The 26,137-nt window shown below is 39.6% G+C and overlaps 2 protein-coding genes and 1 long non-coding RNA gene across 3 annotated transcripts; 1 reads left to right on the forward strand and 2 right to left on the reverse strand.

Annotated features, from left to right (window-relative positions):
* Positions 1-4,752: 4,752 nt before the first annotated feature.
* On the reverse strand, positions 4,753-6,814 carry LOC104610631 (BAHD acyltransferase DCR). Its single transcript, XM_010277343.3, has 2 exons — positions 6,253-6,814; positions 4,753-5,907 (listed from the first exon to the last, which is right to left on the reverse strand). Exons 1-2 carry the CDS (start codon positions 6,721-6,723, stop codon positions 5,035-5,037), a joined length of 1,344 nt encoding a protein of 447 aa, XP_010275645.1. The 5' UTR covers positions 6,724-6,814; the 3' UTR covers positions 4,753-5,034.
* Positions 6,815-12,855: 6,041 nt separating this feature from the next.
* Positions 12,856-13,452, forward strand: LOC148790791 (uncharacterized). The gene is made up of 2 exons (XM_088890362.1): positions 12,856-13,047; positions 13,165-13,452. The coding sequence occupies exons 1-2, from the start codon at positions 12,856-12,858 to the stop codon at positions 13,450-13,452; spliced, it is 480 nt and encodes a 159-aa protein (XP_088746488.1).
* A 4,884-nt stretch (positions 13,453-18,336) lies between these two features.
* LOC148790792 (uncharacterized) lies at positions 18,337-18,954 on the reverse strand. Its single transcript, XR_016077145.1, has 2 exons — positions 18,710-18,954; positions 18,337-18,582 (listed from the first exon to the last, which is right to left on the reverse strand). It is a non-coding gene; the product is annotated as an uncharacterized LOC148790792 (long non-coding RNA).
* Positions 18,955-26,137: the final 7,183 nt, after the last annotated feature.

Genomic DNA, 26,137 nt, shown 5'->3' on the forward strand with positions numbered 1-26,137 from the left:
CACATGATAACCCCGAAGATCTCGTCACTAGATTCCACGTTTTACGGGATCACGCCTCGTAACAGCTGGCCTTATCTCCTCTGACTGATTCAGACGGCAACGATATGCCTTATCGTCTAGCAATGTTATCTCCTATTAATTCGGTAACGGGCCTCGTCACGACAAGAATCCCAGAACTACTCCGAAAAACCCGCGAAGGCTCTAGTATATAAAGACCTCAACCCTTTGGGGGCAAATGTACGCGTAATCACTGCTCACTATCTTTCTAGCTTTCTAAATTACCTCCAACTTGGAAGTTACTGACTTAAATATCAGAGCGACCTCGCTGAGTAAACACCCCCGGGTTCTCTAATTCTCTCTGTGCAGATCTGTTTAATCCATCGTCTACTGAAAATCGAATCATCTCCAACTAGGAGCAGCCAGCCAAGTCATCTCCAACTAGGAGCAGCCAACGTCACATCACTTTTGTTTTCTGTTATTTGTATTACTATATTATTTTAGATTTTTTAAGTCATAGAATCCCTTCCCACTGCACCATTCTTCGGCCCACTCAAACTCCAACAAATCTATCAATAGACGAATCCCTATCACAGTGAAACAAGTCATTAAGTCCAGCCATTGAAGATTCTATAGTCCAACATTGCAGTCGAAAATTGCAGTGCTGAAGTTCCTTCCACTCACATGTGTGGTTAGATCCATTGCTTTGGTTTCTTCTGAAAGCCTCTCACGAGGTTTACCAATTACCACCCTGATGACAAGTGGTAGTACTTGTCTCTGACATGGTTGACACATTACTACTTCTTGGTTTCTCATTAAAGACTGTGTCTCACATTTCAATTCATGACTTTTTTGGTGCTTTAAATTAAGGAGATAGTGAAATGATCTGAAAATTGAACAAATCAGTCACATAGGCTCAAATTGGTTGAACCAGTTCAGAACTACTACTCTTCCATATTTTGTCCCACTGAGGCACTTTTATGTTGGCCGATGCATAGTGGGCCCTTCTCGATACAGCATATTGAGGCATTTTGCTGATCCATTGAGATTTCTTGACTCTTGTTGGCCCATGTTTTTTTCTTTTTGGACCAATATGGTCCATTTGTATTGGCTCAGGAAGCCAGCCCATGTAGGAAATTTTCATTGACCCAGTGAGATCTAGTATTGGCCTGATTTGGCCCATTTTAGTTTTGGCCCATGGTGGCCCATTTTTGGTTCTCTCTTCATCAAAGTAGTAAGTCTCTTCCTCTCATAATCAAATTCAGTCATCTCCTATTTTTCATGTCATCAACTTCATGGTAGGATGCAGTCATCAACAAGTGGAATTGGAGGATAATTATCAGATCCATGGGAAATATTTTTCAATAACCAGCCTTTGGAGGCTTTTGTTTTATTTTGAAGTAGAAGGAAAAGATAGACTAAGAATATCACCTTGCCATATCATCATGATAGCAGGATTGCAGTATTAGCCAGCATCATAGTTATCTTACTTGAGGGGGGTGTATTAAGGATAGAGAAATGATTGAGTTTGTTATGTTATGATAGAGTTTGAGATGGATTGAGATAAACGAATAGAACCAGTCTTAATTTATATTCACGTAATGCAACATTTCTACGTTTCTATATTATTTTACAATTCTCCTTTCTCACAGATGTGCATATTTATTTTTATATTAAATCATTAAAAACCTCATGGATCTTTACTGTCTCTCATAAAATCAATATTTAATCTCTAATAAATCTCTCTCTCTCTCTCACACACACACATACAACTTAATAGTCAATGTTTATAACATCTCCCCTCTCCATTAAATCCTTATTTTCCTCTTAAAGATTTCTTAATCCCTTTTGGCTCTCTCTAATGATGTAGGGTGTAAATTAGGTGGGTTGGGTTAGGTTAAGGGTCAACCTAAATATGAACCTTAGCTTGAACCCAAATTTGCCCATGAGTAAATGGGGTGAACCACTCTAAACAAATCATTGCTCATTTCCTTGGGTCATCAGGTTTTTCCCTCTATTTTGTTCATTTCCTTGGGTTCAGGTTTTTCTGCTTTATTTTTATTAATTTAATTTAATATAGATTTATTTAATGGATTCTTCTGGTTCAATAATAAAATGTAGTAAGAAAGAACTTAATGCGAGCTTTTTGTTATCTTCACCAGTCTAATTTTGAAATTGTATGTCTTTTTTAACTTTGGTTATTAAAATGCAAAGTATCACTCTCTATGGCTCCTCCAACTCTCAAAATAAAAAAAAAAAGAATGTTTATTTTTCTTTAAAACAAATCTGTAATAGATTCAAACCTTCTCTGTCCATTTTTTCTCAAAACCCTACCTCTTCTAATCCCTATCTCATTTTCTTCTTTAACATGGCCCCTCCAAAACTAATTGGGTGGTTATTCATCTTCCTCAAGTTATTGGACCAGGAGAAGAAAACCTTAGTAAGTTTGAATGAATCTTTGAATCTTAAGTTTAGGTGGGCCCTACTGGAGGCCAGCACCATGAATTTTCTTTTATGATGTTGATCCACTTGAAAATGTATTCATTCCATGCTTGGCCTTCCATTGCTTATGGAATGTCAACCTTCCACAAGCAATACATTGGTTATCACATACCAAAAATCCTTAAAGACTATATTTGGTTTGGAGAAAAATGTAGGGAAAGGAAGACAAAGGTAGGGGAGACCTACTAAGAGAACTCAAGAAAGTTGGAACCAAAGAAAGCCAAACACATCAACTGAACATGTTCCACACTTCCCAACAGGACTGAAATTGTTTGGTGCTTCCTGTAAAGTATGGCACAAACAAATGCCATCCCCTACTACCAAACACCAAAACCTGAAACTCATCAATCATAGCACAAATGCAAACCCTGTAGAACATAGATGAAAAAACAAAACCTAGTAAATAAATCTCAAATGAGAAAAAACTCAAATGAAATGCAAAAACAAAACAACGAAGGAGAACCCAAAGAGTTGTTGAAACTTACTGAAGCTCCACCATCACCACCTACTCTGGAAAAGGAGAGAGAAAGAAAGACAAAAGAGAAATGTTGTGTCTGTGAAACAAAACCAGGGATTCCTTCAAAACTTTCCCTGTTTGGTATTACTTATTTTAAGTACTTATTTTAAAATAGGTGGTGGAACCACACAATAGTAAGTGGAAAATAAGCACTTATTCACATTTAATGATACAAACCGATCAGATCAGATTTGAATCAAGGTATATCCGAATCTGATCTGACACTGTTACTTGCATATTCGATCCAATCAGATCTGAAAAACATGAATCTGAATTTGAATCCTATGAGGAAGTCAGATTTTTAGATCTGATCCGATCCAATTTGATTTTCTAAAAAGTAATAAATTATTAAAATAAAAACAAAATATAACAATTTAAATAAGAAAAAACAAAAACTACAAGTATCTTTTCAACTATTTTCATCATACATATACATGTTTTTTATAAAACAATAAACAATACAACAAATTTACAAAAATAAAATATAAATAATATATTTATAAATAAATAAATAATATATATAAGCATTATAAATATTTATATATATATATATAAATAAATAAATAACATATATATCGGATCGGATAGGGGGTGATCCGATTTCTGATCGGATCCAAAGATTGGAAATAGACCTATCCGAATCCGAGAAAATAGGATCGGTCTTTGGATTGGATTGGATTGGATTATGATCCGATCCATTTGCACCCCTATTCATGCTTGGCAAAAAAGCTAGGAATAAGTGCTTATTTCGAGAATAAGTGTTTAAAAAATAAGAAACTCTAGGGCTATTTATTTTAAGTGCTTATTTTTTTGTGGGATAAGATTATCCCTAAAAACTTTTAATATACCAATAATATCCCAATGAATGGAGAAAACCCTATCGTCTTCTCCATTTGCACAGGTACCTTGAAGCAATGGCAGGTGGTGTCCAGTAGGGTGACCGACGACTGGTTTTCCGACTTAGCACTCAGGTATGCAACGAATTTTGGAATTTCTTTTGTTCCTCAAGCATTTATAGTCCAATTTGGACTTGCTTTTTAGAAGTTTTCGATGTCTAAAACTAGATCTGCGGCATTTTTGCACTGATCTAGTTTTTGAAGCAAAAAAAGCACAACAAATCACCAATGACAATATGTAAAATTGTTTCTAACAACTTAATATGGTTCATTTAGTGTTTTTATTTTTCTTTTTTTCATATTTCTCTAATAATATGCCATTTACCATATTATTAGTTATGGTAATAGTGCCACATGTGTGACATGTGGGCCCACATGTGGTTCCGTGTGAGTCTGAGACAGGTAGGGCAGTAATTTTTATGGAAATGAACAAAATAATATTCAAAAACCAACATTTATATTCATTTGTAAAGTAGGGAAGAGGACTTGATCAAGCACTGTGTGTGAAGGATCTCATTCAACTTGGAGGTGCCAATTCATCCTAGAGGGGCAAAAGAGGATAAACAGTTTTCAAACAGATACATCCATAGAGACTGAGAAAGTAATCAAGCATTCAAGCTACAAACAAAGGTCATGATCATGAGAAGTCTATGAACCAAAACTTTAAATAGAAGTTAGAGCTATATTTATTGTATGGATGGATATTGCTGGGATAGAATCAATCACCCCAGCACCCTTTGCTTGATGTTATCTTCCTTTTGAAACAAGAACAATGCATCCAAGGCTATATGATTTCATGATTTTAGTCCATCCCTACTGTAAAAACTAAGGCAAAAGGCAAACGCAGAATGGCTCTATTTAACTTCATTCATAATAGGCTATACCATTTTAACTCAGTGACTGAAGTTGAACTCTCCAGAGTGAGAGTGAGTGCTACATATGTCCACCAGAAAGACAAAGCTAAATAAATATAGGGAACGAGAACTTCTTACAACGAACCAAAATAAAACCAACATCCATATCCACTCAATATTTCCTTTTATATAATATATATATATATATATATATATATATATATATATATATAGATATGGAGATTGTAGAGTTTCCCTTTCCCATCAATCACTGAACCTCCAAAAGAAACTCCTTATCTTCCTCCAGGTTCTCCATGGCCTGAGCCTCTAAACTTATCTCCACGTCGATACTCCTCCCTCCTTTCTTCCCCTGATACAAGTACACCATCCCATCAAACTTGTTATTTGATCCACTCCTCACCGTCTCCGGCTTCCCCCACCCGAAATCCACGTCGTACACCTGAAACCTCGGCGAGCTCCCCACTGCCACGCAGTTCACTCCGGCATCTTTATACTGGAACAATTTGGGTGCGCTCTCCCACTCTTTGTTTCGCCCCTCGATCGCCTTGGCATCGTGGGTCTGGATCACTTTCTGCACCATTGAAGCCCCGAACTCCGGCGGGTTCGCCAGCAACAGCCCCGTCGCTGTCACGGTGAACACCGCCTGGATTAAGTTGCCGAAGTAGTCCTCCGACATCGGTGGATCGACCCTTTTCCGGCAATCGACGAACACGGTGAACACCGTGTAGTCCTCCGGCTTCAGGTTGCGCGCTCGTGTGACGGCGCGCCATAAGTGGATTCCCAGCGACTGGAAGGTTGAGAAAGGCTTGCAGCCGTCGGATAGATTAGAGTTGACATCCGATTTGATCTTGTCGATGGCCGACTCCGGGAATCGGAAGATCCGCTCCCGGAGCCGTGGGCCCGGGCTCATATCGGCGAGGGAAGGTATGGATGCCGGTAGATCCAGCTTCACGCGGGTGTCTCTCGCTTTGGTTCGGTCGTGGAAGGGCTGGACCGAAATGGATTTGGCCCCACGACAGATCTCAGCCCAGGAGCTCATGAAATGCCACGTGGAATGACCGTCCAGCACAGCATGGTTGAATGCGCACCCAATGGCTAATCCATCTCTCAACTTGGTGAACTGCACTCAAGATTAGAAAAACGAAAACCCAAGGATGAAATTAATCCCCTTTCTGTTTACCATGCATTTGGAAACTACTGGAAACAACAATCTAATGGACATCACATCCGTCGGATGGGGGCTGTCCTCCTGAGGACATCCGTCGTCTGATCTGAGTTCTGAGACTGTGAGACCGAGATGGACAACTTGATCTCTCTCTCTCTCTCTCTGTTTTATTTTTTCCACAATCTCATCCCTCTCACTCACTCTCACATGCAAATCCACAGATGGAAAAATGCATCAAGCTGAAGAGTGCTAAAACCCTAAAACGAAGGGTTTTGCGAAGGATCGAGATGAAACGTTTACCTGAATGGCCAGCAACGGACGATGAAGCCCCTCTAAGTTCAGGACACCGGAGTAGGGCACGATCTCCTGCACTAAACTCGGAGCTTCATCTTCTTCTAGCTCTGCAACCGCTACCTCCTCCGCCACCGCTTCCACAACCTCCACCCCGACGTTCTCCTCATCACACTCCACCCTCAGAACCCCTTCTTCATCCTTTGCCAGTTTTCCGGCCAACGGATAGAACTCCTCCAGCACTACCGCTAACCCCTCCTTCAGTTTCTCCACCGCCTCCGCAAAGTCAGCCCCTTTGTACACCAACAGCTTCTGGTTGTAGAAGAAGGTCACGTAGGGAAGATCGAATGTGACCAAAGGGCATTCTCGCTTCCCCACTAGCTTCGGGACGACGGTGGCCTTGTTGACGACCTTCACCTTGGAGTTCTCCTTCACCACCACCACCGCTTCTCCATCCTTAGTCCCATTTTCAGCTCCCATGGTTGATTTTCAGACCTCTAAGCACTCACTCAGAAGAAAACTCAAAAGAAAGATTTATTTAAAGCAAAACCCAGAATTGATACTTAAGAAGGTTAAAGCTTTCTGTAGATTTATAGACGAGAAGGATTCATTTCATATGGTTGGACTGCATTTATGATCCCACTGAAACAGATATAGCCCATTAAATACCTCATTCTCTTTCTCGTCGTTGGATCTGGTAGAGAGACAGAGTGATTTGTTTACTCTGATATGGTTAAGGTTAACCATTTTTTTTTTGATAAATTATTTTTGTTAACCTTTTGTTACAGAGAAAAAGGAAAATGTAACTTATTGGTTTGCTGAAAAGCCGAAGTAGACTGAACGTAGAACAACAATAAATACAACACCACCCAAGCTTTCAGTGCTTTCAGTGCTTGCTTTCAATAACTCATTGATGCCAAACTTTAACTTCTCTATAAAATGTTACATAAATTAGAAAAAATAAAATTATTTAGTATATATTGTGATTGGTAAAAAATTAAAAAAACCTAGGGGTGTTTGATACAGTGTTATTGGGTTGTCATTGCATTTAGGATTTGATCATCTATGAGGGTCATTTCAATCAAAAGAAATGTATGTGTGTGAAAAGCATCAAATTTAATGATTTAGGTAGAAATTACAATATGTACTGATAAATTCAAAATGTTTTCAAAACATTTCAGATAGAAAAATGTAATGCCATACTTTATATTGAGTTTATGATCTGTTGAATTTTGTACTAGTTGTAGATTTAAGGGAAATTTTCATATTAGTATGCGGCTGTACTTTTGGGCTTAGACTCACTTTTGTCCCCTGTCAATCCAGTACTTAAATTTTTAAAATATGCCAATTAGTTTCTATTGGTTGTAGTTTGTCAGTTATCTTATCATGTGTTGATATGTACGATTTAAAACTTTTGAAAATATTAAAATTGCACTTTGACCCTGTTCATCATCTTCTTCCTCAGAAATCAAGATTAAACCAAAGCAATAGATGGGTTTTTGATAAATTATTTTTCTCTATTGGCTTCTAAAAAATTTGAGCATTTGGATGGTTGATAAAGAAAATTAGATGATACCCAAAGGAGGTTTTCATCCTTTCATATGTCACTTAATATCAGTTAATGGTTTTGTACTAAATTAACGCATTTTAGAAATTTAGGTATTGAATTGACACATTTTAAAATTTGGAAATCAAAATAAGACTAAACCCAAAATATAAGGTACTAATCTACAATTTTCCCTAAATTTAATTGATGCTTCTTTCATCAATGTCCATGAACAACCATTGTATTTCTTTCTACAAAAAAAAAATAAATAAATCTTGCATTGTATTTCCTCCAAACAAATGGCTTTCAGTTTATAAATTGCTGAGGGGGCAAAGCAAAGCCTATTCACATGGTTAATTAACATGGACCACCTTTTTATGATTAGGGGTTTGCTACTCACTAAGATGATACTCACATGTACCCACAATACACTACAGCCCACATTTGTAACATTTCAATTCAACCCCCGACCATGGACATATTTCAAATGCATGCCTGTAGTATCTTGTGGGTATATGTGAATATTACCTCAATGGGTAGAGGATTCGAGCGCTTTTTAATAGGTTATGTTTGGTTTGAAGGAAAAAATAGGGAAAGAAAAAGAAAGATAAGAAAACTTTTACAAATCTTATAAAAATTTTCCTACCTTTCCCTGCATTTTCCTTCAAACCATAGGATCTACTATCATAAAATTCTCTCACATGGCTACCCACAAGATACTATTATTTCCATATATTAAAAGCATCTCTCCATATTCATACTGAGGGTAGGGACGTGGGAAGAGTTTATAGGCAATAAGTCTTCTTGCATCGAGGGTGATGAGTAATAACTGCATAGTTATGGCTTTGTGTCCTGTGTCTACACAGCTAATTTCCACAAAAAAGTGTGTCCACACAGCTTTATCTTCGCAATTTTCTTTCATCAAGCATATCCAATAATTAAAAGGACGAGTACGAGCATTCCATTTCAAGCCTGAGATTTCGGTGCTATACTTTCCAACAACCCCACCCCACCTACCCATTTTAATGCTGCTACTAGAATCTCAATGAATTAAAGAAGAAAAAGAAGAAGTTCTAATAAACAGAGTTTTGGTGCTGGATTTCGGTGTTCATTGGAGCTATAGACTTAGGCCCCATTTGGTTCGTGGGAATAGGGGTTGAATGGTAATGGGAATGGATTATTCTAATTTCTAACTGTTTGGTTGGGTCGAATCCGAATCTTATATATTTTTATTCCTGCTAGAATAACATTTTCTCATTTGAGAAAATGACCATTCTATACATTTTTTTTGGGAATGAAATCCTATTTCTATTGATTTCAATTTCCATTTTTATTTTTATCTGAACCAAACAAACTATAGAAATGAACCATTCTGATTCTAATTCCGAAGAATTCCGATTCTGATTCCGACTGCAAACTAAAACATGCCCTTTATAATTATTTTTAAAGGATGTTAGAAATTTACATTATGATCACCTTTCTGATTCCAAAGATATCGACATCCAGGCAAATGGAATAGACATAAAAGCTAAGAAATTGGCTGGATGAGCATTTACAATGGTCGTTGATACATCATAACCCTAAAATTCTTTCTTAAAATTATAATTTCAGAGATGGCTCTAGAGTAAGGGCAATCTTGGTTTGTTTTAAGAATTAAGTAGAAGAGACCCGTATGAAACATGAACTAGTATTGATGTTCATGTCCTATAGAGGAGCGATCACATTCAATTTCCTAATAACAAGGAAACTGAATTAGTTGTTAGTGAGTTTAAATAGCTTTATGTTTGATTTTTTTATCAGTTAAAAATTCAAAAAAAAAAATTATAAAACTCTGAAGTTTTTACATTGAGAAACAATATACAGAGGAAAGAGAATAATCTGGCATGGACAAATCACTCCTTATTAATCATTCCATTAACTCTTTCTCCTAACAAATCACTCCTTATTCTTTTTGTTTTTTTTTCTTTTTTTTTACATAAATGCATATATATTTATATAATTTTAAAATGGATTCATTGACCAATTTGAGCCTGGCCCAGGCCCGAGCCCAACCCGAGTGAATCAAATTACAATGTGGACTGGGCTCAGGTTGGGAGGACTAGGCTTGACCTCGGGCTTGGTCAAAGCTCAAGCCTTATACCCAAATTTTAGGATCGGGCCTAGATTGACCACAAACCCGGCCCAATTTGCTCGACATGCACCCCTATAAAAAACAAATGAGGGTCAACCCAATCACTCGTATAGGTGACCATTTGACTATTTTTAAAGTATTAATTATTAAACTACTTAGTTAATTAATGATAACACAATTAAGTCATTAATTGATAGGAATGGCAACGGGGCTAGTTCGGGGTGGGAATTATATTTCCAGTCCCCGACCCCAATTATAAAATTGACCCTCGTCCCCATCCCCGGACCCCGTCAAGGATAAAATCTGTCCTCCATCCCCGATCCCCAACGGGGATGGGTTCCCTGTGAGGACCCGAATCCCTGCAATTTTTTTAGATAACAGTATTTTTTTGAAAAATAACTTTACTTATAATAAATAAAAAATTTAAATTATAAATAATTTTTTTAAATAACTTTACTCAATCCCCATCCCTTACTCCAACCCTGATCGGGGATTCCTACTAATCCCCGTCTTCATCCCCGCCTCGCCAAAACAATCCCCATCCTCGCCCCCATCGGGTCGGGGAAGTCGGGTCCAGCCGGGGATGGGGAAAATTGTCATCCCTATTAATTGCATAAATCTTCAATTAGTAAACTTCAAAATAAATAATTTTAATTCAATTTATTTCATTGACTTAATTAAAGCCATTACCTTAATTAATTAACTTTGTTACCTTCATTAAATTAAATTAACTAATTAAGATTAATTAATTAGTTATTAGTTAACTTTTTGTATGTCGAACCTATATAGGGTTATTTAATCAATTATTTTTATTTATTTAACTTACTTTTGTCAATTAAAGTAGGAAATTCTTAATTAAGCTTCTTAATTACATTAATTAACTTAACAAATTTAGTTAACTGAGAAAATGATTATATAGTTAAAAACGTTAACTATATAATAAGATAATTATATAATCAGTTAACTAGTTATATATTAATTACTAAAGCTTACTTATTTAGTTAACTAATTAATTAATAGCATAATAAAATAGTTAACTGATTAAGTTAATAATGCAATAAAAATTATAGATAAAAATAATATGAATTAAAAAATTATTTTAATATTTTTTATTAATACAAGATTTTATTTAAAATGAAGTTAATACAACTTAATAATTTTTTATTAATAAAACAAAAAAAGTAAGAAAATTTTAGTTTCAAAATTAAAAAACAACAACAATTATTAGTTTTAGACTTAATTATTATTAACTTAAAATCCCCTAATCCATTTAAAAATAACAAAAGTTAATACTAAATAAAAATTTAGTAAAAGTTAAAACAATTTAATAAAAAATAAAAACTAATACAATTAGGAATGTCACAATGCTCCTTCTTGGGATACAACTTGGGTGGGTTTGATTGGATTAAGGGTCAACCCAAGCTCAACTCTAAGTCTCGAATCTCAAGCTCAGGCTTAGAACAACTCAAGGTTAAACCTGAGTTGGGGTTAAGGGGCTCAAGCTACCCAAGACCAACCTGAGTTTAAGTTAGGCCTGAGTTTTTAGCTCAAGCCCATCTTGAAGTTCGAAAACTCAAACCCAACCTGTGCTAAAGCTTTATTGAGTCAGATTGGGCTCGGGTCGGGCCCATCCAAGTTGCACTGCCTAACTCCTTTTGGCTTAAGGGCATGTTTGGTTGGAAGGAGTAGTAGGGGTCTGGGATTGAAATCGGAATGGGCAATTAGATTTCAATCGTTTGGTTGGGCAGAATCAGAATCTCATTCCCCTTCCTAGTGGAATGGCATTCCCCCATTTGAACGAATCCCTCTTTTGGGAATGAAATCCCATTCTGACTAATTTCAATTCTCATTCTGATTCCTATTTGAACCAAATAGACTATGGATATAGACTATTCCAATTCTGATTCTAATATATTTTGATTCTAATTCCAACAGTGAAGCAAATGGACCCTAAATTCTTTTAACAAAATGCAAGGTCCCCGCTAATACATCTATTATCAATATCTAATCCAAAAGTTATTATACTAAAACAAAATGCATATGATAAGAATCCGTCTACGTTCGACACTTGTCGCTTATGGTTGTGACACATATCCTTGTGTCAGGTTTCATTTCCTTTTTTTTACCCTTCACAGGCGTTCAAAAGTTTTGATTCCATGGGCTTGCAAGGGAATCTTCTGAGGGGCATCTTGAGAAGCCCTCTACAATACAGCAAAGGGCTTGATGTAATTCAGCAGGAGGCACAATCTGGAATAGGAAAAACAACAACTTTCTGCTCTGGAATTCTGCAGTAGCTTGATGTATTTGAGAAGATGATGAGGGCTTTGGGTGACTATATATCTTGGTGTATTTGACATGTTGTGGAGACAGTCACTATGCCTTGATTACGTTAAGATGTTTGTATTGGATGAAGTTGATGAAATGCTTTCACAAGGTTTCAAAGATCATATTTATATGATATTTTCCAACTCCTGCCATCAAAAGTCCAGGTTGGAGTCTTTTCTGCCTGTGAAGGATAAATCCTAAGAGTTCTCAGATAATTCTTAGGTCATCGAGATCTTATCTTATCTAACCTCTGTACAGTTGTTCTTATCTAATGTAAACAACCTACTCAAACTCAATCACCTGTAAACCTATATAAGCAATACAATCTTTGCTCACAGGGTGTGCGATTTCTATTAACCTCTGTTTTAGAATTAGTGTTTTCATGGTATTTGAGCTCCCAGTTGATCCAAGCTCAGCTCTCATGGCCTCCAGCAATAGCACCAATATGTCTAGTAACAACCCCTCGGCAGCATCTACCTCAACCTTTGGTTTTTCACCAAATCTTACTTCAATACCCAGTGTAACGCAGCTGTTCCCCATCAAACTCAATGGGGACAATTACAACATCTGGCGTGCTCAGTTTTATCCTCTCCTCAACTCGTGTGAATTGATGGGCCTAGTAGATGGGTTGATCACTCTTCCACCAAGAAAGATCCCTAATCCATTAGATAACACAAGAACGGTACAGAATCTGGCCTACTCTAACTGGCATAGGTACGATCAATTAATTCTTAGTTGGCTTATTTCCTCTTTGAATGAAAGTGTTATTGCACAAGTAGTTGGCTTACCTACAGCTGCAGCAGTATGGAAATCTCTGGCCTGATCATATGGCTTTCCTTCTCGAGCCCGTATTTTACAACTTCGGTGTCAACTATAGACCATTAAAAAGGGTGCTCAATCAATAAATGAGTATGTCCAGAATGCCAAATCCTTGGCTGAATGCCTTGCTACTGTTTCTGAACCTGTCGCAGGACAGGATTTCATACTTTACCTTCTTGCTAGCCTCGGGCTAGAATATGAATCATTCGTGATGTCTATTACAACTCGTATGAGTGCTGATGATCTTTCTGTTGATGATCTCCATGGCCTTCTGATAAATCATGAAATCTGGTTAAAGCATAATCAAACCTCTGATTCGTTGCTCTCTGCTAATATGGCCACTCTTCGACCACAACAACAACATCCACATCAAAATCATTCCTTCTAGTCACATGGTGGAAACAATCCTCAAGGAGGTCATAGCTGTGGTGGCAAAGGTGGACGTTCTGGTTCCAATTCTTCTGGTAATTCCAATAATAATACACCGAAACTTATCTGTCAGTTGTGCTCAAAGCCAGGACATGCAGTTCAGACCTGTCGTCGCCATTTTGACATTTCTTATACAGGTGAAACCGATACGTCTACTCCCATGCAAGCCTACCAAGCCTCCACTGCTCCTTCATCAAGTGATCTTGCATGGTACCCTGATTCCGGTGTGACAAATCGCATGACTCCTGACATCAACAATCTTCAACAATGCTCGGAGTACTCTGGTACTGACCAAGTCTATGTAGGAGATGGTACAGGTTTGGGTATTCAACATATCAGTTCTTCGTGCTTCTCTCATAATAATTCTACCTTTCATTTACACAATATTCTGCATGTTCCTACCATCTCTAAACATTTACTGTTCATTTATCAGTTTACTTGGGACAATAATGTGGTTTTTGAATTTCACCCCTCTCATTTTGTGGTGAAGGATCCTACGGGAATGGAGCTCCTTCGAGGACCTAGCGTGCATGGTCTTTACCAGCTGCCTGCTGCTTTTTCCATTCAAAATGCTCAGTCCTTTTCTTCCAATAAATCACCTCAGACGTTCGTTGGTGAAAGAATATCTGTGTCTCAATGGCATGCTCGTCTTGGGCTTTCGGTTTTGTCTATTGTTAAAAGAGTCCTTACTTGTTATGGTTTTCCTTCTATTAATGAATATTTTACAATTTATGAGTCCTATCAGTTAGCCAAAAGTAAACAATTACCCTTTCTTCATTCTCCACATTGTTCTAAAGCACTGCTTGATCTCATTTACTCTGATGTTTGGGGCCCCGCCCCTATGATTTCTCGCAATGGCTTTTGCTATTATGTTATATTTATTGGTGACTATAGCCATTTCTCTTGGGTGTATTTACTTACTCATAAATCTCAAGCTATTTCTGCCTTTTTACAATTCAAGAAACTTGTTGAGAATTAGTTCTCTTCTACCATTAAGGCCTTCTAGGGTGATTGGGGTGGGGAATATCATGTCTTTACTAAACATTTAAGTGAATTTGGCATCCAACATCGTCTCTCCTATCCTCACACCCACCAACAAAATGTGCGTATTAAATTAACGCACAGGCACCTAGTTGAGACAACTCTTGCATTACTAGGCTATGCATCTCTTCCCTTCTAGTTTTGGGATGATGTTGTCCAAACCGCCACTTTTCTCATCAACTGTCTTCCCTCACTAGTAACCCATCATGTTTCTCCCTTTGAGAGGCTTCTTGGCTCGGCCCCAGACTATTCCATTATGAAAGTCTTTGGTTGTCGTTGCTATCCTTTCCTCCATCCTTACAATAAGCATAAATTCGATTATCGTTCCCAACCATGTGTGTTTCTTGGCTACAACCCACATCATCGAGGATATAAATGCTATCATCCATCCTCTAACCGCTTGTTTATTTCTCGCCATGTCATCTTTGATGAAGCAGTGTTTCCCTATGCTGTCCCTCCCCCTCTCTCCTCACCTCCTACACGATCCACTGATACTTATGTTACTATTCCACTCAAACCTCTGCCTCCTCTTACATCCGATTTTAATTCAGATACTAATGGCTCTCATGAGCGTTTGCAGGAGTCTACTACTCTGTTGCAGGATACCATGGCTACAGTCTCTCCTACCTCTCCTCTGCCTTCGGGTACTACTTCGGCTGCTAGCTCTCCATCGTCATTTGATGTAGAATATTCACCACCACTGCCACATGGCATGCGTTCCATTTAGGAACTCCTCGATCGTACTGCACCTATTCCACCTCCACTGCATTCTCACATAGTTGTTCGTTGCAACCAACATGCACTCTCCACTCGTTCTCCCCTATCTAGTGCATTAATTGCCAAACACACTACAACCCTCTCTGAACCCAGTTGTTTCTCTCAAGCTAACAGATCTGCTGAATGGTGTGATGCCATGTCCACAGAGTTTAACGCATTATTGCGCAATGGTACCTGGTCCTTAGTACCTTCACCCTCTCATGGTAATATTGTTGGGTGCAAATGGGTCTATAAAGTTAAAAATAAGGCTGATGACTCCCTTGAACTATACAAGGCTCGTCTAGCCACCAAAGGGTTTACTCAACAACCTGGTGTAGACTTCACTAACACTTTTAGCCAAGTTGTGAAACCCACCACCATCAAAACAGTTCTTACCATTGCTTACTCTCACGGCTGGCCCATTCGGCAACTTGATGTTCAGAACGCCTTTCTTCATGGTGAACTTCATGAGGAGGTGTACATGTCCCAGCCGTCGGGTTTCGTGGATCCAGATCATCCACACCATGTTTGTCGTCTTCACAAGGCTATTAATGGATTAAAGTAGGCTCCTCGGGTCTGGTTCTTTCACCTATACTCCTTGCTTCAGGAAGGGTTCATTGCTTCTACATGTGACAACTCCCTGTTTATACTGTCTAAGGATTTTGTCACGGATTTTGTCACCATTTTTGCCTTGGTTTACGTGGATGACATGATCCTTACATCCAACTCTCAATCAGCTATTGCTCATTTGTTAGCTCAACTACGGTCTACATTTGCCATCAAAGACTTGGGTCCTCTTCATTTTTTTTCTTGGGTTGGAGGTTCATGACAATGGTGATTGTCTCTTTTTATCTTAACAGTGCTACATCCTCAACTTACTTGACAAGGCTAAAATGCTTGGCTCCAAACCGATCTCCACACCAATTCCCCAAAATGCCTCCTTGCCGTCATCTGATGGTGTACCTCTTAATGATCCTACCTTGTATCGGAGCATTGTTGGATCACTGCAATATGTGACATTAACATGACCGGATCTCTCATTTGCAATCAACAAGGTATGCCAGTTCCTTCGTCAACCCACATCCGTGCATTGGCAGGCTGTCAAACGCATCCTACAGTACTTAAAGCACACCATTTCACTAAGCCTTGTCATCCACCACTCTTATCTCCTCTCCCTCACTGCCTTCACTGATGCTGATTGAGCTGGCTGCCCAGATGATAGAAGATCTAAGGGGGGTTTCTGTGTTTTTCTTGGTGGCAATTTACTATCTCAGAGTGCCAAGAAGCAATCGACGGTGGCATGCTCCAGCACCGAATCTGAGCTACGGGCACTTGCGAATGTTGCTATAGAACTGATATGGCTTACCTCTCTTCTAAAGGAACTTCATGTCACTCTCTCCTCGGTGCCCACCGTCTGGTGTGATAATGTTAGCACCACGTACCTCACTACCAATCCCAAGTTTAAAACCTGCACAAAGCACATTGAAGTGGATTTCTACTTTCTCCGCGATATGGTTCTCAATAAACAGTTGGATGTTCGATATATCAGCACTCATGATCAAGTAGCAGATATCTTCACCAAAGGGTTGTCCTCCTCCCGTTTCACTCAATTGCGTTCCAAGCTCAACCTTGCCCTGTTGAACTTGCGGGGGGATGTGAAGGATAAATCCTAAGAGTTCTCAGACAATTCTTAGGTCATCGATATCTTATCTTATCTAACCTCTATACAACTGTTCTTATCTGATGTAAACAACCTACTCAAACTCAATCACCTGTAAACCTATATAGGCAATACAATCTTTGCTCACAGGGTGTACGATTTCTATTAACCTTTGTTTCAAAATTAGTGTTTTCACTGCCAAACACAATTTTGAATTTTCCCTTCCCTCTCATATTCGGATTCACTTCCCACAGTCCCACCCTCTCTCATCCAAACCTTACCCCATTACCAAATCACGGGTGACTGACATCAACCTGCAATTGACGGCAAATTCCTTTTCTTCTTCGTGTTTCCTCCTCCTCCTCCTCTCCCTCTTCTTCTTCTTCTTCTTCTTCTTCTTCTTCTTCTTCTTCCTCTGTTCTCATTATTATTATTTTTTTTTATGTTATCTCGGTGACCACATTGGGCTTTGTGTTTTATGTGCTCTCTATGACCACGTTGAGCTCTGTTTGGCATCCATCATCTGGACGGATTATCCAGTTGTATCCTCTTCAAATTTTCCTTACAGTTTCCTGATATTGCATTTTCTCTTTATTCCCCATCGGGCTTTAAGCCATCTTCACTTGGAGTATTATGAACATGACCATTAACTTCAATTGTAGGTGATGAGTGTTTCACATGACTGAGGGGAGTTTGTTCTTGCTCAAGAGACCTACATTCTATTCTTTGCAAGGAAGGGTTCACCCTGGTTTTCAAGTTTAATGGAAACACTGAAGTCATGAATGGACACAAACAGTCCTACCTCCCCAAAGTCTGTTCTAGATGACTAGATGTAGAGAGGTTGTGTGTTCCACTTCCTCTCAAGGAAAATAATTGTGGAGAGGCCAATCAAGATGATTTTCACAAATTATTATTGAATAACACAAATGGTTTGCATAAATTATTGTGGAGAGGCCAATGAAAATGGTTTGCACAAATGATGATCCCATTCCACTTCCTCTAGCTCAAGGAAAACAATGAAAATGATTTGCACAAATTATTAGAATCATGGTGGTAACTGATGGCATTTCTTAGAGTGTGGCATGACTAAGTTGAAACTGTGAGAAAGAAGATACGAGATTGATATACCCTGATTAATTAACAAAGGGATGATTTAAAAGCTCCAAAATTTAGTCTATGTTGATGACCGCATTTCCAAGTGTGCAACATAATACTGAATTCTGGGTCGTTTCTATTGTGTGCAATCTCATCTAGTAATTCACAAAGCAAAACAAATTTGGAGTAAATCTATTACGATCGAGAATGGGAAGTTGGGATCGAACAAGATGCAAACTGTAAGAGATTGCATTTCCCCATTTTAAATAAAAACTAGTAGCATATAAGAGCTAGCGGAAAGCTTTATGCATTTCACTCTTTTAACATCCACTACATTTTGATACTTGTAACAAGTTTTCAAACATTCCTGAACTTGTTCATGCTACTATCTTAATGATGATGATGGCAATAACAATTACAAGTCATTCATTATAGGATTCTATCTAGAAAATCTGATATAAAGCTAGAAGCCAAACAAGTGAGCTTCGTCCTTGTCTTTCCTGCAATATTCTTAAGGAAAGAGATAACTTGTGACACCTGGGAAAGAACAATAGGAAAATATTAAGCCAAAATGAGCATAATTTTAGAATCGTTTGTTCTATAACTTACTGTACAATGAACTCTAAATTGGAACGAGTGTGTGAAACGACCAAACCGGCAGTACCCTATCACTTTGTTCCTTTTGTAGGGAAGAAATCTTAAAGGAAATGACACAGAAGAAGAACTGAGTTTGCAAAAAAGATAATGAAGAATGAACTTATTGTCGGCCGTCGGTTGGTGTTGGTTGCCGGTAATCTGGTAACAGGTTAGGTTCAGATGAGAGAGGGTGGGAATATAGCTCAAGTGTGAGATGGGAAGGGTTAATTGTGTTTTGGAAGCTTCAAGAAAAGGTACTTTTTTTTTTGTCTGTAAGTAGCCGGTTCAACCAGCCGAATGAATGTTAATGTTCAAACCCCGTTAGTTTGTAGGAGATTTACCTTCACCGTATTGATCGTAGTGGACGGTTTGGAAGGAAAGGTGTTGTTTGACATACTGAAGTTTTATACTGTAGTTATTGAGGCTCAGTTTGGAAGGAGTACAAATGCAAATTTGTATACATACCAAATATAAGGTTTTGCACTCTACATAATTGCATTTGTACTCCTTCCAAATTGAGCCTGAGGAGATGCCATCAAATGTTGTTGATCTCCATAGAAGGTAAGATCTTCCTATTTGCTAAGTACTATTTAATGTGGTCTCTTTTATAGGTTTAGTGTCTTAATTTAGTGTCCTTGAACTTATCTGACTATCGAGTTAAATGGGTCCTGCACATTTGCAATGGGGAATTTTATTAATATTGCCCATTATGGGTGTGGGTGGGCATTTGTTATTGCAAATTTTGTTGCAGGTAGGGTTTTTGTATCTTATATGTGTCCTTATTTTACCCAGATGAGGTAGTTTGGATTGGTTCTTTCTCCCATTCTGCTTTGGTTTTCTTTTTAATATGGTGAGGGGAAACTTTGTAGAATGAACACATGATTTGTTATTTATGTTATTTATGGGTGTGGGAAGCAAGAGTCTGGATTGAGTCTAGATTGCATCAAACAAACTGAAAAAACACTTTGAAGACATGAGGGAGTAGGGCGTTGGGGTTTCTCTACATTTTCACCAGCATCCCCTTCTTCATGGGGAGCAGGGCGTTGGGGTTATTCATTCCTTTATGTTTTAATGGCTTTTCTTTGGGAGAATGATGGTTCAGTGCAGGGTCAGAATTTGTAGGTTTAAAGTACTGTTGGAGTAGGTGCCAACTCGGAATTGATGCCAATTCACGGAGAGACATTGATGCATAAAGTGTAGGTTATTGGCACTTTGAATGTTTATTACTCTGCAGTGGAAATCAGAAATCTGCATTGGGTCTATTCATACTTTTCCGCTTTTCTTTTCAGGGCAGCGAAAAGAAAATCTTTAGTTACTTTGTTTATGTTGATTTTCAACAGGTGTGTTGCTGTTTCTTTCTCCCTCTCTTAAGTTGTTTATATATTTGGGTTCTTCTCTCATTTGCTCTATTTCAATTTAGTGAAAAGTTGTAACATTGAATGGTTCATGTGTTTTAATAGTGTTAATTGTTTCTCTGCTCTAGCTTATAAATTTTTCTAAATGGGTTGACTTATCTTTTTAGGTATCGAGCTTTATATTTCTTATTTCTGGTACAATGGTTATAGAAAACAATTGCATTCTGAAACCACTTTCCCTTTTCCTTTGACTTTTCACAAGTTTTTTTCTGAATAGACCTACCTTCTCCAAATCACCAACAAAATTAAAACTACCATTTATTTTCCCGTTGTTCAAGTTTAATCTAACTTGAGTATCTTCCAAGATTAATCTCCAAATCATCAACTTGGGTATCTTCCAAGCAACACGTTGAATGACTGAATGCTTCTTGTAGTTTTCATCCTAAATCAATTCCTTAAAATTGTTTTGATAGCATTTTGTTATCTTTCTTTTCTGGGCCCTTTATTTGATACTCTCTCTGATCTCTATCCTTGATCAATCCTAAATCCTGATTTGTATCATTTTTGTGATTCGAGTGGACCTGAAATGGGCCTTTAATCCTTTTATGTTTGCTCGTTTGTATTGTTTAATTAAATACGGACTTGACTTTGGTGGACCCTAATTTCTATTATTGTGTACTTTCGGTGGGCCTGAAATAGCCCTTTAATCCTTTTTTCGTTCATTTTTGTATTGTTTAATTAAATACAGACTTAAGTGGCATTTGATAAATCTGAAAATTCAGATCTGAAAAATTAAAAAGATACTAAAAGTGTCTGAAATCTGAAAAGAGGCATAAATGTTTTTCTACTTTTTAGAGGATTTTAATCCATAAGTTTGTTTGTGTTGGATCATCCTTTACAATCTGAAATTTATTGATTTTACTATTTTACCCCTAAAACATACTATTTGGAAATGTTGAGTTCAATTTGCATTATCTCATTAAAAATAGCTTTCAACCTCAAAATAATATTGAAACAATACAAATAATAAATAATAAATTAATAATTACTAATTAATAAATAAAATGATTAAAATTAATAATTAATAAAAATATTATTATTATTCACCAAACCACCTCTGCTACATGTTGCAGTTGCGGTGGTAGTGGTGGGAAGACAAGGAAGAGAGGGAGAGAGAGAGAGAGAGAGAGGAGTGGTGGTAGGATGTGGGAAGACAGGGAGATAGAGAGAGCCGCTGCTACAAGTTACAACAACAGTGGTGGGAAGACAGGGAGAGAGAGCGAGAGCGAGAGAGAAACCAAACGAGTCTGAGCGCGCGAGAAGATAGGGGTAATGCATCATTTCCAAAATATTGTAAGGGTATTTTGGACTATGCACCGGCTCTGAAATGTGTCTGAGGCGTTAAGAACCGGCCAATCTCTATTATTTTCAAATTTGAAAATAAGATTTAGATCAAGTTTAAGAGGTAAAACCAAACAAATGTGAGGATTTGAAAACAACATTTTCAAATTCAAACCACTAAAAAGTGCAATCAAACGACACCTAAGGGCTTGAAATAGGCCTTTGGTTCTTTTCTACTTGTTGATTTGTATTTTGTATAATTAAATACTGACTTTACTTTGGTGGAGCCCTTAGATGAGGGTCCGGATGTAGTAGGCACGTTAGGTAAGCACAATGAGTGAGCACATAATAGCTGGGTGACACATGTCCTAGCTAATGCGTCTTTCATCCAAATGTTTTTGCTCCGCTAGACAAAAATTATTCATTATTTTATTCTTTTTGTCAAAATAATTAGAAATAATAAAATAATAAAAAAGGAAAATGTAAATGAATCCCTCCCAACATATTTAGGTTTTTTTTCATTGTTTTTATTTTTAATTATTTTGACAAAGATAATAAAATAATGGATAATTTTTGTCTAACATAGCAAAGACGTTTGGAAAAAAGACACATTAACTAGGACATGTGTCACACATTTGTTACATGCTCACTCATTGTGCTTACCTAACGTGCCTACTACATCCGAACCCCTTAGTTGATACTAGGCCTAAAATGGGCCTGAATTTTTGTGCCTGATATGGGCCCAAATGGGCCCCTGTTAACATTGGAACCCGCTCTTTTTTTCTTTTGTTTTTTTTTTTGGAGGGAAAAGCCCTTAGTTGATACCAGGCCTAAAATGGGCCTGAATTTTTGTGCCTGATATGGGTTCCATTATTAAGCAAAATGGGCCTGAATTTTTTGTTTTTATGTAATAGAGGAACACGTGGACACGGTCTAACTAACAGAACGACAGCTCATCCCAACGTACTCAAGTCTGCGACGGACCGAGCTTGGATAACCGAACCACCTCGAGGCAAGCCCACCTCGGAAGCAAATCCACATCAGGACAAGTTCACTTCGGGGCACATTTGCATTAAGATCACCTCGGTTACAAGGCACCTCAGTGTTTGTAACAGGTCAGACCCGGGGGGCATCAGTTCGGATAATATTAACCGGCCTCCACCGGATAACCACGAAGATCTCTTCACCGGATTCCACGTTTCACGGGATCACGCTTCGTAACAGCTGGCTTTATCTCCTCCGACCGATTCGAACGACAGCGATATGCCTGGTCGGTTGGCAACATTATCTCCTATTAATTCGGTAACAGGCCACATCACGACAAGAATCCCGGAACCACTCCAAAAAACCCACGAGAACTCCAGTATATAAAGACCCCAACCCTTTGGGGCAAAAGGTATGCATAATCACTGCTCACTCGCTCTCTAGCTTTCTAAATTACCTCCAGCTCGCAAGTTACTGACTTAAGCATCGGAGCGACCTCGCCAGGTAAGCACCCCCAGGTTCTCTGATTCTTTCTGCGCAGGGCTCCTCCACGTCCATCGTCTATTGGAAGCCAAGTCATTTCCAGCTAGGAGCAGCCAGATTGCGCAGCATCAATTGGCGTCGCCTGGGGGAAACACTTTGAAAAGCCTTTTTCCACCAAGCATCTTTAATTCATCTTCAATGGCATCTTCCAGCAACGCCGGACAAAACACCGACATGAACACCTCCGGGGGGCAACTTCGGGTCCCGACTGTCTGCATCGGACAGTTCACCGTGCCTTTCTCTGCGGACGGAATCCCCACTCTAAATGTGCCTCAAGTTCTTGCACCGATGAATGCCCCACTCCCTCTGATAGTGGGTGCAACCTTCGCCGAACCTTCTGCCATCCCCCTGGCGGTCGGACAAAATCAATTGGACGACCTGGTACACTACATGCGGGCCATGCAATCCCAAATGCAGCAGGTCCAGCAGTTTCAACTGTACCAACAGCAAGTCCTACACCACGTTTATCAGTAGCAGTACCAGTAGCAGTTCCCCCACTACCACAGAATCAGCAGACTCAGCAGCCGGTTCCACCTCAGCATCCGACCACACAGCAAACCAAGCCTCGCCGCTAGAGCGAGCGCCCTGCTCGCCGGGGAGAGACCTCTCAAGTTTAGAACCCACTTGGGAACCAGGTCTCGTCCCACGGTAGGAGGGAGAGACAAGTTACTCCTCCCGGCTCGCAGCAAATGAACAGGTCGGGATAGACTCAACCTGCTAGGGCTGTGTCACCTCGGCCCTCCCAGTTCGAAGTTTCGCTCGCGGAGAACCGATTTGGGGTTCTGGTCGCGGATTCCAGACTAGGCCCCTCAGTTCATAGCAGTCGCTGCCAGCTGGATGAGCAGCTCCCTACAAGAACCGTTCCTGATAATATAGAAGCCAGTAGCACTAATGCGGAGCCGGTGAAGAAGCAATAGAAGCGGCGTCGCAAGGCTCACCGAGCTGCAGTTCCCGACCAGCCCAAAGGAAAGGAAGAGGCGAGCTCGGAAACAGCGAAGACTACCCCACTCCTCTCTGTCTCCCCTATCCCCCGAGCTCTTGGCAGTTCAATGTCCAAGGACTTCAAAGTACCTCCCATGGACAAGTACGACGGGTCGTTCGATCCGAATGACCACGTAGACTCGTTTCAATCACAGATGCACCTAGTCGGGGCTGATGAACCCTGTATGTATGTGGCTTTCTCCACAACCTTTAAAGGAGTAGCCCACACATGGTATAAAAACCTCACGCCCGGGACAATCAAGAGTTGGGCGCAGTTTGTGTAGATTTTTACCTCACACTTCATTACAAGCAAGAGGTGCTCAAGGTCCCAGGAAAGCCTTCTCGGCATAGTCCAAAGGGAGGGAGAATCAATCCGCAGCTACATCAAGAGGTTAAATGATGTATGCTTGCAAATCCCTGATCTAGACCCCGCTGTGAGACTCACAGCGGCCAAAAGAGGCATCACCCACAAAGAATTCAAGTGGCACGTGGTTGCCAACAAACCCAAAGATGTCACTGAGCTCCTCAAGCTCACCGACCAGTTCATTGAAACAGAGGAAGAGATGAACCAGAAGAGCGAGAATCCACCAGAGAAGAGGAAAAGAGAAGGTGAGACCTCGACTAATGGGGATAACAAGCGAAAGAAGGACGAATCAGCCAAAGGAAGAAGTAAGTCGGATCAGTCTTTCCAAGCTCCTCCCGCTGAAAGAACAAACTACACGCCCTTGAACGCGAACTGAGCAGAGATCCTCATGGTGATCAAGGATGCTTCTTACATGAAGTGGCCACCTCGGATGAGAGGGGATCCGAACACCAGAAACAAAAATGTGTACTGCCACTTCCACAGAGATCACGGTCATACCACCGAAAATTGTAAGAACCTCCGCAACGAGATAGAAGAGCTCATCCGTCGTGGATATCTGAAAAACTTTGTATCAAATGAAAATAAAAATCAAACAGGTCGGTAGGGAGAGAAAGGTAGAGATGCTCCCAAATCCAGTAACAGACAGAACGAGCATCCGTAGAGACAGCTGCCCGAAGAGAGACCGGTTCGAGGAGTAATTCACATGATCACCGGTGGATCGATTGTCGCGGGCTGCACTTCAACCGCGGGGAAGACATCATCTTGTGAGATGGAAAGAGAAGAGTAGAATCCTCCGAAGCGGCCGAAGATAGAAGAGCCTATTTTCTTCAACAAAGATGACGCGCGCGGAGTCCAGTACCCCCATGATGACGCGCACGAAGTCCAGTACCTCCATGATGACGCGCTCATCATTAAAATAAGAATCAATGACTTCGAAGTGAAGCGCGTCCTGATCGACTCAGGCAGCTCAGCAGACATATTGTTCAAGGATGCCTTCGACAAGTTGCAGCTCTAGGAGAGTGACATCAAGCCCGTGAACACTCCCTTGGTAGGCTTCAACAGAGAGGAAGTCAGGCCCCTGGGAAGAGTTACAGTACCTGTAGAGGTCGGTACGTGGCCCAGCATTACGAGGTTTGACCACACTTTCTTAGTAGTCGCAACTCCCTCCCCGTACAATGCCATAATAGGTCGACCTATCACCCACGCTCTACGTGCAGTGGTGTTCACCTATTACCTGGCCATGAAGTTCCCTAAGGACTTCGGAGTAGGGGTACCGCGAGGCAACCAGCTCGACTCTCACAAATGCTACGTCGTCGCCCTCAAAGGGAAAGCCAAGGCAGTAGACAATCTCAAGTTAGAGCGACCTACGGAGTACCATGACGAGCGAGTTGTTAGACAGTTTTGTATGCCCTTAGCTTCAATCAGAATGATGTACTTTACGAGTTTATTGTAAATCAATAAAGATACATATTTGATTCATGTTCCCTTGGTATGTTTCTGTGTAATACCCTTAAACTGGACACTTAATGAGACTCGTGTTAGTTTAGAATGTTCACAGCCAGTGGGTCGGTCTGGGGCGGCAGCCTTAAACTGGACACTTAATCTGATTAGGAGCTGATCCCTTTAAGATTATAAAAGGGGAAGGGGGCGGCAGCCTTGAAAAACACATCATAATCAACAGCATTCTTCTCTTAAAGAAAGAGAGATTGAGAGATTTCCTGCATACTGCGAATTCTCTCCTACCGCCACCTTCCTGCCATTGCCATTCCTTCAGTTCGATCTCCAGTTCTTGGGAGCAATCAAGATTTGATCTTGATCTCAATCTTTTGGGAAAAGATTGATTGGAGCTGTACTCACAAGCCGTCCAGTTGATTCTTGCGAAGGGTCA

This window comes from Nelumbo nucifera, chromosome 6 (genome assembly GCF_055504915.1).
Source record: "Nelumbo nucifera cultivar China Antique chromosome 6, China Antique-T2T, whole genome shotgun sequence".
Classification (NCBI taxonomy): Eukaryota; Viridiplantae; Streptophyta; class Magnoliopsida; order Proteales; family Nelumbonaceae; genus Nelumbo; species Nelumbo nucifera.